The 13,047-nt window shown below is 46.4% G+C and overlaps 1 protein-coding gene across 3 annotated transcripts in view; it reads left to right on the forward strand.

The window, feature by feature from the left end:
• The window catches only part of LOC115138228 (prickle-like protein 2), a 140,724-nt gene extending 130,053 nt beyond the window's left edge, over positions 1 to 10,671 (forward strand). For all 3 annotated transcript variants that reach the window (XM_029674872.2, XM_029674889.2, XM_029674880.2), the window contains 4 exons: positions 1,092 to 1,295; positions 5,307 to 5,493; positions 6,612 to 7,460; positions 7,707 to 10,671. In XM_029674872.2, coding sequence (XP_029530732.2) covers positions 1,092 to 1,295; positions 5,307 to 5,493; positions 6,612 to 7,460; positions 7,707 to 8,626 — 2,160 coding nt within the window. In that variant the 3' untranslated portion in view covers positions 8,627 to 10,671. The remainder of the gene's footprint in view (positions 1 to 1,091; positions 1,296 to 5,306; positions 5,494 to 6,611; positions 7,461 to 7,706) is intronic.
• The last annotated feature ends 2,376 nt before the right edge of the window (positions 10,672 to 13,047 follow it).

Consider the following 13,047-nt stretch of genomic DNA (forward strand, 5'->3'; position numbering starts at 1 on the left):
CCCACCCCTCTAAATGTCCCTCTGTCTCCTTCACACTCTACCCCTCCTTTCTCCCCTCCCTACCATCTCTCAATGTCTCGCCCCCTCATTCCCACTCCCTGTACCTTTCTCCTCTTCAAATCTTCCTCTCCCTGCTTCATTTTTCTCTCCTCTACCATCTCTCTCTCTCGCTCTCTCCTCTACTCTCTCGCTCTCTCCTCTACCATCTCTCTCTCTCCTCTACCATCTCTCTCTCCTCTACCATCTCTCTCTCTCTCTCCTCTACCATCTCTCTCTCTCTCTACCATCTCTCTCTCTCTACCATCTCTCTCTCCTCTACCATCTCTCTCTCCTCTACCATCTCTCTCTCCTCTACCATCTCTCTCTCTCTCTCTCCTCTACCATCTCTCTCTCCTCTCTCCTCTACCATCTCTCTCTCCTCTCTCCTCTACCATCTCTCTCTCCTCTCTCCTCTACCATCTCTCTACCATCTCTCTCTCCTCTCTCCTCTACCATCTCTCTCTTCTCTCTCCTCTACCATCTCTCCTCTCTCCTCTACCATCTCTCCTCTCTCCTCTACCATCTCTCCTCTACCATCTCTCCTCTCTCCTCTACCATCTCTCCTCTCTCCTCTACCCTCTACCATCTCTCCTCTACCCTCTACCATCTCTCCTCTCTCCTCTACCCTCTACCATCTCTCCTCTCTCCTCTACCATCTCTCCTCTCTCCTCTACCATCTCTCCTCTCTCCTCTACCATCTCTTCTCTCTCCTCTACCATCTCTCCTCTCTCCTCTACCACCTCTCCTCTCTCCTCTACCACCTCTCCTCTCTCCTCTACCACCTCTCCTCTCTCCTCTACCACCTCTCCTCTACCATCTCTCCTCTCTCCTCTACCACCTCTCCTCTCTCCTCTACCATCTCTCCTCTCCTCTACCATCTCTCCTCTCTCTCTCCTCTACCATCTCTCCTCTCTCTCTCCTCTACCATCTCTCCTCTCCTCTCTCCTCTACCATCTCTCCTCTACCATCTCTCCTCTCTCTCCTCTCCTCTACCATCTCTCCTCTCTCTCTCCTCTACCATCTCTCCTCTACCATCTCTCTGTCTCTACCAGTGTGGAGGGCAGATAAACGGAGGTGACATTGCAGTGTTTGCGTCGCGGGCGGGCCACGGCGTGTGTTGGCACCCTGGCTGCTTCGTGTGCAGCATGTGTGACGAGCTGCTGGTGGACCTCATCTACTTCTACCAGGAAGGGAAGATCTACTGTGGTCGGCACCACGCAGAGAGACTCAAACCACGCTGCTCTGCCTGCGACGAGGTAGGAGCAGACCCTGCTAAACACAAATCACATTGTATTGGTCACATGTGCTGAATACAACGGGTGTAGACATAACAGTGAAATGTTTACTTATTCCCAAAAGTGCAGAGTTAAAATGTAAGACAAATATTTGCTAAATTTAAAAAATCAATAGTAACACAATAAAAACAACAACGATGCTATATAAACTCTTCAGAACCCTGTCTTTAAACATAATTAGTTGAAATCCAAATACCTTCACAAATCTTCTTTGTAAAGGGTTTAAACACTGTTTCCCATGCTTGTTCAATTAACCATAAACAAGTAATGAACATGCACCTGTGGAACGGTCGTTAAGACACTAACAGCTTACAGACAGTAGGCAATTAATGTCACAGTTATGACAACTTAGGACACTAAAGAGGCCTTTCTACTGACTCTGAAAAACACCAATAGAAAGATGACCAGGGTCCCTGCTCATCTGCGTGAACGTGCCTTAGGCATGCTGCAAGGAGGCATGAGGACTGCAGATGTGGCCAGGGCAATAAATTGCTATGTCCGAAACTGTGAGACGCCTAAGACATCGCTACAGGATGGACAGCTGATCGTCCTCGCAGTGGCAGACCACGTGTAACAACACCTGCACAGGATCGGCACATCCGAGCATCACACCTATGGGACAGGTACAGGATGGCAACAACAACTGCCCGAGTTACACCAGGAATGCACAATCCCTCCATCAGTGCTCAGGCTGTCCGCAATAGGCTGAGATGCTGGACTGAGGGCTTGTAGGCCTGTTGTAAGGCAGGTCCTCACTAGACATCACTGGCAACAACGTCGCCTATGGGCAAAAACCCACCGACGCTGGACCAGACAGGACTGGCAAAAAGTGCTCTTCACTGACAAGTCGCGGTTTTGTCTCACCATGGGGGATGGTCTGATTTGAATTTATCGTCGAAGGACTGAGCGTTACACCGAGATCGGGATCGATTTGGATGTGGAGGGTCCGTCATGGTCTGGGGCGGTGTGTCACAGCATCATCGGACTGTGCTTTGTTGTCATTGCAGGCAATCTCAATGCTGTGCGTTACAGGGAATACATTTTCCTCCCTCGTGGTACACTTCCTGCAGGTTCATCCTGACATGACCCTCCAGCATGACAATGCTACCAGCCATACTGCTCGTTTTGTGCGTGATTTCCTGCAAGGCCGGAATGTCAGTGTTCTGCCATGGCCAGCGAAGAGCCCGAATCTCAATCCCATTGAGCACGTCTGGGACCTGTTGGATCGGAGGGTGAGGGCTGGGGCCATGGCCATTACCCCCAGAAATGTCTGGGAACTTGCAGGTGCCTTGGAGGAAGAGTGGGGTAACATCTCACAGCAAGAACTGGCAATTGTGGTGCAGTCCATGAGGAGGAGATGCACTGCAGTACGTAGTATCTGGTGTGGCCACCAGCTGCATTGACTGTTACTTTTGATTTTGACCCGCCCCCCTTTGTTCAGGGACACATTTCAATTTCTGTTAGTCACATGTCTGAAGAACTTGTTTAGTTTATGTCTCAGTTGTTGAATCTTATGTTCATACAAATATTTACACAAGTTTGCTGAAAATAAATGCAGTTGACAGTGAGAGGACGTTTCTTTTTTTTCCTGAGTTTACAAGGAGTACCAGTACAGCGTCAATGTGCAGGGGTACGAGGTAGTTGAGGTAATACAGTATGTAGGGGTAAAAGTGACTCGGCAATCAGGATAGAGTGGCAGCAGTGTGTATGTAGTGTGTTGGAGTGTCGGTGTAGTATGTATGAGTGTGTGGGTAGTCTAGTGAGTGTGCATAGAGCCAGTGCAAGGGAGTCAGTGCAAAAAAATGAATAAATAAATTAGGTGGTCAATGTAAATAGTCCTGGTAGAAATTTGATTAACTGTTCAGCGGGCTTATTGCCTGGGAGTAGAAGCTGTTAAGAAGCCTTTTGGTTACAGACTTGGCGCTCCGGTACCGCATGTTGTGCGGTAGCAGAGAGAACAGTCTATGACTTGGGTGGCTGGAGTCTTTGACAATTTTAAGGGCCTTCCTCTGACACCACCTGGTATAGAGGTTCTGGATGGCAGGGAGTTCGGCCCCAGTGATGTACTGGGTTGTAAGCACTACCCTCTGTAGCACCTTACAGCCAGATGCCGAGCAGTTGCCATACCAAACGGTGATGCAGCCTATCAAGATGCTCTTAATGGTGCAGCTGTGTAACTTTTTGAGGATCTGAGGGCCCATGCCAAGTCTTTTCAGCCTCCTGAGGGGGAAGAGGCGTTGTCGTGCACTCTTCACAACTATGTTGGTGTGTTTGGACCATGATAGGTCCTTAGTGATGTGGACACAGAGAAACTTGAAGCTCTCAACCCGCTCCACTACAGCTCGTCGATGTGAATGGAGGCGTGTTCGGTCCTCCGTTTCCTGTAGTCCACAATAAGCGCCTTTTGTCTTGCCCACGTTGAGGGAGAGGTTGTTGTCCTGGCACCACACTTCCAGGTCTCTGACCTCCCTATAGGCTGTTTCAATGTTGTTGGTGATTGGCTGTCGTCATCTGAAAACTTAATGATGGTGTTGGAGTTGTCCGCGGCCACACAGTCGTGGGTGAACAAAGCATGTGTGTCCATGTATGCTGCTGATACAACCATATACGCATCAGCAACCACAGCTAATGAAGTCACTGAAACCCTTAACAAAGAGTTGCAGTCTGTTTTGGAATGGGTGGCCAGTAATAAACTGGTCCAGAACATCTCTAAAACTAAGAGCATTGTATTTGGTACAAATCATTGCCTAAGTGTTAGACCTCAGCTGACTCTGGTAATGAATGGCGTGGCTGTTGAACAAGTTGAGGAGACTAAATGACTTGGTGTTACCTTAGATTGTAAACTGTCATGGTCAAAACCTATAGATACAATGTTTGGTAAGAGAAGGTCTTGCTTTTTTGTCATCACACTCCAAGAAGCAAGTCCTGCAGGCTCTATTTTTTAAATCTTATTTTGATTATTGTCCAGTCATATGGTCAAGTGCAGCAAGAAAAATCTGCAGCTGGCCTAGAACAGAGCCACACGTCTTGGTCTTCATTGTAATCAGAGGGATAATATTAGTGCTATACATGCCAGCCTCTCTTGGCTTAGAGTTGAGGAAAGACTGACTGTCACTTCTTGGTTTCATAAGAAACGTGTTGGGAATTCCAAATGGATTGCATAGGTAACTTACACACAGCACTGACACACACACTTACCCCACCAGGGGCATTTTCACAGTCCCCAGGTCCAGAACAAATTAAAGGAAACGTACAGTATTCCACAGAGCCATAAGTGTAACTCTCTTCCATCTCATATAGCACAAGTGAACAGAGAACCTGGTTTTTTAAAAATCGAATAAAGCAACACTTGAAGTCTTCACGGCACAACTCCTCTCCCCATGTGACCTACTTGTCGTGTGCATGTACTCACATGTATGTGTAGCTGATAGATGCACACACACACTACATGTTCATGTTTTTAAATGTATGTGAATTGTAAAGTTTTTCGTTATGTGCCGGGCCCCAGCAATCCTCTCTGAGACTCAAACATGTCTAGGCCTTCCCATACTCATCCACACACATGACAGAAGTACAACAAATAGTATGTTGACTACTATAAGGGCTAGTGACACTAACTGCCATGTAAAACAGTAGATGGTTTAAATATAGGCCTCCTCTGTTTTCCTATCTGGTATCTTGAAATACAGTGCTATAACATGGGAATAATTAAACATGGATTTTCAGTAGATCTCCATACACACGATCCCAAAGAGGGGACAGAGTGGATGGTGTAATACAGTAGGACAGTGTCTGTCAGTATGGGGAGGGATATAGAGAGGGCTACGGTAGCAGACGGCCAGGCCTTTGAGCCTCTGTCCTGTCATTCTCCGTAATAGGGTGAACGGGGCCTCTCACCTCAGAGAAAAGCAGCATAATAAAGGATACTGTCCTCATCCCTCTCTCCTCTCTTCCCTCTCTCTCCGTCTGTAGATCATCTTTGCGGACGAGTGCACGGAGGCGGAGGGCAGGCACTGGCACATGAAGCACTTCTGCTGTTTCGAGTGTGAGACGGTGCTGGGCGGCCAGCGGTACATCATGAAGGAGGGCCGGCCCTACTGCTGCAGCTGTTTCGAGTCCCTCTATGCAGAGTACTGTGACTCCTGTGGGGAGCACATCGGTACGCCGCACATCCACCAGAGCCAACGCAGGGCCCTCGATCCAACAACACGAGCTGTAATCTAGAGAGCTAAAGCACTGGCATACGTCAAGCAAGACGAATAGGACGCAATTTCAGCTGCAAGATTTCAGTAATGTTAAGAAGAACAGAGGAATGATCTGGATTTAGCTTTTGGAGAAACATTTCAGGGAGAAATATGCATGATGCAAAGATGACATGCTTTTAGTAGAATTTAACCGTCTATGATTTAACGCAACACTGGCATGCAGATACCTCACGGCACGGATACAAGTAGCGTCTTTTAAAACAGACTAGATGAACTCAACAGCGTTTTCACAAAGGGGGAAAAGATCAGTTGATATACAAGATTCAGTAGATATACATTTTCACAAGGTCAGCTTCTCTACGTTAACCAAACCAAGCAGGACAACTTGTCACAGGGTAAACCTAGCGCCTTATCACCAGTGGGGCCAGTGCCACCTCTGTGCTTTCCTCTCAGTCCAGAGAGCCGCTTGCTTTATCCCTCAACAGGATCCCAGGCTGTGATCTGGCACGGCCCTCAGCAAACAGACATGCAGCTCTGTAATTATTTGTTATACAGGATACAGAAAGTATTTGAGTAATACTGATTATAAATTGAAACCATCAGAAACCATTTGAAACCAGATGGCAGCCATTAGCCGAGGACTGTTCTCCCTGGCAACTGCAAACATACTTCAAATGCAATGCATGTTACATAATGAGTTTAACCCTACACTGTGTTGTAAAAGTGTTGTAGCCCCAGGGCCTTTCTTCACTCAGGTTTACTTAGAACTTCCAACTCATTTCCTATTAAAATGGAGTTGGAAAATTTTCCAGTTTATGGACGATATCTATATCTTTTGATAAGGGAGTTCTGCCTCTAGAGTATTTAGCTGATGTTTTGTATTTGATTGGCCTTAATTTGCCTTGCTGCTTATAGCACTTTATCTTTCACATTCCGCACCTACAGTATTTCCACAATGATTAGTGGTTCTCTGTTGCAGGCATTGGCTCATTACAGAGCAAAAGAGTAAAGATTATTGGGTCCTTTCCATTAACATTTTGGCCTATAAGTGTTTTACCCCTCTGTCCCTCAGGCATTGACCAGGGCCAGATGACATATGACGGGCAGCACTGGCACGCCACAGAGGGCTGTTTCTGCTGTGCCCGCTGTAAGAGCTCCCTCCTAGGTCGCCCCTTCCTGCCCAAACATGGACAGATCTTCTGCTCGCGCTCCTGCAGCCTGGGGGAGGAGCCTAACGGGTCAGACTCCTCAGACTCCGCCTTCCAGAGCGCACGCTCCACTCGAGAGTCCCGCCGCAGCTCCAAGGCTGGAAAGAACGGGGGTCAGGCAGGGAGGTGTTCGGGTGAGGTGGACCCTCTCTCCTTACAGATGGACCTGCTGAGTCTGTCCAGCCAGACGCCCAGTTTGACCCGCGAGCCGCCTGCATGGAAGAGCCAGGGACAGGGGCGTGACACGTACCCCTACGAGGGACGATCAGACCCCACAGCAACACCCACCCCACTCCATCTGCTCAGCCAATGCAACGTCAGGACTGCATATAACTCCACCTCCCCCGGGCAGGGCAACCAACCAAACCACAGGTCCAAGGAGACGGGTGTCACCAAGAGGCCGCCCATCTCAGCCCTGAAAGGCCGCTCTATGAATGAGAACTGGTTCCATCAGAGTTCAGAGGACTACTATCCCCCCAAACTGAAACCCCAGCAAAGCTTTGACGTACCCCACGGCTTGTCCTACCACAACGGCTTCTCTGACAAGCGCTCGGTCAGTCTGCATGTGTTCCAGAGGGACAGGGAGGTGGGGCCTCCCCAGATGGGGCGCAGCAGGAACCCCATCAGCGCACTTAGCTTCACGGAGCAGCTCACTCCCCTAGAGCAGACACCCAGGGGTTCCATGGAGTCACTGGCCCTGTCCAACGCTACAGGTAACTCTTCCAGATTCACCATGGAGGGAAGATTCATCCATGTGATTGTATTTGAAGCAATATATTTAACTGCTTAGGACATTTATTTCTCACAGAATACTGCAACCGATCCAAAGTTAATTACATACTGTATGCCTTTCTCATAATTACGTCAATGGTTATGAGATTTATTGACGTAATAATGATAACAATGAGGATAACTGATGAAGTTAACCACTGACTAACCCGCCTGTTGTTTCTCTGAAGGAACGTCAGCAGACGGAGGAGGGAAGCGCCAGGAGCACCTGTCTCGTTTCTCCATGCCAGACCTGAGCAAAGACTCTGGCATGAACGTGTCAGAGAAGAGCAACATGGGCACCCTCAACTCCTCGGTCCAGTTCCACAGCTCTGACTCCATGCACAGCCTCACCTCAGGCCAGCCCTACATGGAGCTGGAGCCTCCAGTGCAGGTGCAGTATCCTCTGCAGTACTGTGAGCCCCCAGGCCTGGGGATGGGCATGAGCCACCTGCCAGCCGGCTTCACCTACCAGGAGGAGGACAGGGTCAGCCTGGTGAGCAGCGCCAACGCTGCCCGCCTCCCGCCCATCAGCGAGCGCACGCGGAGACGAGGAGAGGGCCCGGGCATGGCTGCCCCTGAAGACACCCCTCAGCGCCGGAGACACAATCACCACCGCTCCCGTCGCTCCAGACGCTCCCGCTCGGAGAACGCCCTGCACCTGGCCGCTGAGCGCAGGGAGAGGCCCCAGCTGAGAGTCAGAGAGGACTATGACCAGTTTCCCCCTCCGCAGGGCGCTAGGGACACATTTGGGAGTGCAGGGAGGTGCAGGGGGCCGGAGCCATTCAGGCAGTGCCCTCGCACCACCTCTGACCTCACCCTGCAGAAGCCCAGTGCCCACCGCCGTCTCGCCGGGCCCTACTCCTGGGACGACTACGAGGATGAGGACGAGTGGTGCTCCACCTGCTCTTCATCGTCTGAGTCGGAGGACGAGGGTTACTTCCTGGGAGAGCCCATTCCTAGGCCCGTGCAGCTGAGGTACCTGAGCAGCCAGGAGCTCCTCCACAAGTACAGCTCCACGGGGGTGGGCGGACCGCACCAAATGAGCGGCAGAGGGGGACAGCTGCACACCCGCAAACGCCGGAAAAGCAAGAACTGCATAATCTCTTAATATTCACACCATGGAAAGAGTCAAGAGAAAGTGCCCTCCCTCCCCCAGTATAAACTAACCATAGTTCATCTGTTCAGAAAAGAGAAACAGACTTCTGAAGTTGTTGAGTATTGTGAGGTTGACAGTGTTTTGATATGCAGTTGGGTAAACGGTTAACAGCACAAATGTTTTGCATGTTTATCCATTTAATGTTTCAGAACAAGTTCTCCTGATGAGTGGTTATATTTCTCTGACTCTCACACTGCACTCTGCTTGTCTGTCACCATATTTATCAAAGCCAACGTGCACTCCTAATAATAATGTCATTTCCATGCAGCAACAGTAAGGTACAGACAATTCAGTAAGGTCCAGCTTTTTCATGCAATGTGATTTAGGTATATACCAGTGTACTCAAGTTTATAGGCTGTACTGTATATAAGTAAATGAATGAATAAATTCACTAAATTAAGGAAGCAATGTAAATACTATGTAAATGAGGTCCCACATATTTTTATATTTTGTATGGATAGAATCATTTATGTATTGAATATCTATAATGTAGCACTAGAAAATGCATGCCCGTAATTTGTTGATGTGGTCCTGCATTGGAATAAAATAGTATTTCAGCCAGAGATTGACAGGTGTCCGTTCCCTCACTAGAGACTGGTGTGTTCGTGTGATCATTTGTCTGACAGTGAACAGTCACCCTCTCCATCTGCTCAACACATAAATGAATGAAAACGTGGCGAAAGCGCTGATTTAAAAAGTCACCCCTCAGTGAATGTCATTCCCCCATGAGGTCATGAAGTGATATAAATACTGTGACTATTGGGCCTTTGTGGCATTGTTTGCAAACAGATGTCTGTGAGCTGTATCTGAACTAATCACATAAACCCAGATAATGTGCTGCTGATGCATCTCTATGGATTAACGCATGAATAACTATGGATGGGATTCAAATGGGCTTTACTGAAGTACAATTTGTAATTCACAAGCTATCTCCTCAATGAATACAACCTTTACATCCAAAACAACAGGAGTCGTTTACGTCTCTCATCGTTTTAATTCTCTACATGTACACTTAAATGAGCTCCAGGTCAAGTTTGTGTTTGAAAGATGAAGTGACAGGGTTCTAAATTGGCTCGTGTCTGATGTGTCCATGTGGTCAGAGGATTACAGTAGCTAAGACTGGCCCCCGTAAACTGGGTGGACTCTAATCCACCCCCTCCCTTCTACTGCAGGTCTCAAAACCAGGTATTTAACTACACACACTAGATTAAAAGTGAGTGAAGACCAATCCCAATGGGCACAGATGTCAATTCAACGTCTAGTTTTGATTTACATTTGGTTGTCAACTAATGTGAAATCAAAACAATCACGTCATTGGATTTAGGTCAAATGTGGGTGACAAAAATACAAAATTCCCTTACGCAGATTACTTTTTGCAAATCCAATTCATTTTCCACATTGGTTCAACGTCGTCATATTGATTTTTGGGGTTTGAAATGATGTGGAAACAACGTCGATTCAATCCGTTTTTGCCCAGGGGGATGCTACTGACATGTGGTGTGAATTAGTGTGTTTATGTGGGTTCCTTTAGATAGCATGTCTTCCCGTGTTCATATATACTTTGCGGTGGTCACGAGTTTTCATTTTGTTGACTGTTATGACCAAAACAGCTGCACAAACACGAGACACATTACTGTCCTGACAACTGAGCGATTATGTCTTTTTTTTGCCTTTTTTACTGGGCCCCTAGGCCACTGGTGTCATGCCCAGATTTGTCTTGTTTTTTTGTATTTCTCAGTTATCAAATGAATTACTAAACTTAATTTTTAAGCCCACGATATATCATCATTGTTTGCAAAAAAGATTTGTCAGCCTTATTTTACAGAGGGGGCACACTGACTGGACTAGGTGCAGGAGGAGGAGAGAGTAGAGTGACACACACAGCGTTTGATTTGATTTGAGCTGCCGGTGATGGGTAGGAGGTTTGTTTGTAAATTAATGTGATCAAGCTATGTAGCCAATTGATTCCTTCTTGATGAATAAATATATCACAAATGTTTTGTTGTTTCTCTGTAATACTAGCCACCCAGCAATTTTATGAAGTTATATTTATAAACTAGCCAGCTAGATAAGTTCCCAATCTTCCAACATAACTAGCCACCAAGCCATTTCAGGCTATCAATCAATTTAGAGTAGCTTGTCTAACTATCTTAGCTGGCATGCCTGCTAGCAAGTTTGCTAGACTTTAGAAAAGCAAGCAATTGCTAAATGTACTCAAACTCACATTACCTTCAATCTTTTACCTAGATGTTACCAGGAAAGCTTCTTTACTTGGTTTAAATGACAATTGAACAGGTAAAAAGAGATGCTTAGGTAACCTATGCAGAAAAATAGACCTATTTATTTACATATAATTAGGCGTAATGATTATGGCTTTAGATTTCAGGAAGAAGCTGTTTCAGGTGTTTGAAAAATGCAAAAATCTCTGGATCACCCCGCCTCCATCGTCACATACTTCTTCCCCCCTCTAAAATAATGGGTGCATGGCGCCCCTGCTGCCACTGCCTAACTCATACCTGGAGAGATGCTCATTGTCACTGCATCATTGTTTCCAAAGTAATGAGTCTTGGAAAACAAAACTAAAACGCCTCGATCTCCAGTCATCTTCGTATTGATCTAACTGAATACATGGCTTCCATTCAAAGGCTAGCAGAAGCTCATTTCAAACTCATCAGAGCACAGTCTTACTTCATCAACCCAACCCATATATTCATTTACATATTAATGAATTGATTTCTTCTCAGACCTGCAGGGCATTTCCCAAGGACAGAGGGGTTGTACTGTCAGTTAGTGTGACGAATGTTTGGCACTGAGAAAGAGTCTGTGGGTTTTCCATGTGTTTAATTAAAGCAGAGCTAAGATGCTGTCAGAAGTGCCACAGATTGTGGCCATATGCTTTCTGGGCTGCACCATAGAGGACAATCCCTGAGTTGTGTTGATGCAGGACAGTGACAGTGGTCTGGTCACTGGGGACTGGCTGACTCTGGGCAGAATACACCCACTGGAGAGACCACACATCTCTGTGGATGGATAAACTCACTCAACCCAATATGATCAATGACCAGTATCCAGACATATATTTATTCTAAATATATGGCTCTAGTTAGTGGTTCTAACATGTTATTTGTCTTACTGAATGTCGTGGTCTATGTCATATTTACACAGTACACTCTTATGGGAAAGCGGTTTGGATGCTTCTATACGTGTTTATCATATGGTGTTTGGGGGCTTGTGATAAGCAGAATATGTGTCAAAAGTATGTAACATCCAAAGCATGCCAACTCCAGAAAAGCTTGTCTTTCAATTTGCATATTATTTGTAGAATTAAGTTGAATCCTGCCCAAGCTAATGACTAATACATATTTCAAATAAAGCTAAAGTACTCCAGGCCAACAAAGAGAGTGAAAAGAAGTCAAGCACTTCAGTTCTGTGATAGACCACCTGTTACTATGGAAACTGCTAACCAAGGTATATCTGTTATGTCTGTTTGTGCTTCTGACTGGCACTCTCTTGTTTTCAGTTTAGGGCTCATGAAGAGCATTCCGATTACTATAAACAGAATGTCTTTAGAATGTGACAGCCAATTAACCAATGTTCCTCACATTCCACTGGCCCAGGCATGCACGGCACTCACGGTCATGTGACAACGCTAAAGTTAGAGGACAGAGGTCTTCATTGGCTGAAACACAGAGAGAGTCTGAATCCCAGAGCTTCTTCCTGGATCATGACCATGACTGTTAACACTACCACATTGCCCAGCGATGCACACAGAACACATCTTTCTATTCTAGTGTGTCAGAGATGGTTCTGTTCTGAGAACACTACGCTGTGTCTTGGTTAATGAGGTATGCACATGGGATGGTGGTCAGATGGACAGCTGAGAGATAAAGATGGAGAACTCTCCTGTCTCTGCTGGGATCCCAGAAGCAGAGAGTACTGAATGTGTTAACTCACTTGAGTGTCCTCAAAAAAATTACTTTTATAATTCACAATAATGACTTTTTATCATTTGTTTACATACACAGTACCAGTCAATAGTTCGGTCACACCCTCTCATTCAAGGGTTTTTCTTTATTTGGACTATTTTCTACATTGTAGAATAATAGTGAAGACATCAACACTATGAAATAACACACATGGAATCATGTAGTAACCAAAAAAGTGTTAAACAAATCTAAATATAGTGTATATTTTAGGTTCTTCAAAGTAGCCACCCTTTGCCTTGAAGACAGACCAAATGATAGATTTCCACCGGTCTAATGTCCTTTGCTTGTGTTTCTTGGCCCAAGCAAGTCTCTTCTTCTTATTGGTGTCCTTTAGTAGTGGTTTCTTTGCAACAATTTGACCATGAAGGCCCGATTCACACAGTATCC

Source organism: Oncorhynchus nerka, linkage group LG2 (genome assembly GCF_034236695.1).
Source record: "Oncorhynchus nerka isolate Pitt River linkage group LG2, Oner_Uvic_2.0, whole genome shotgun sequence".
NCBI classification, from domain to species: Eukaryota; Metazoa; Chordata; class Actinopteri; order Salmoniformes; family Salmonidae; genus Oncorhynchus; species Oncorhynchus nerka.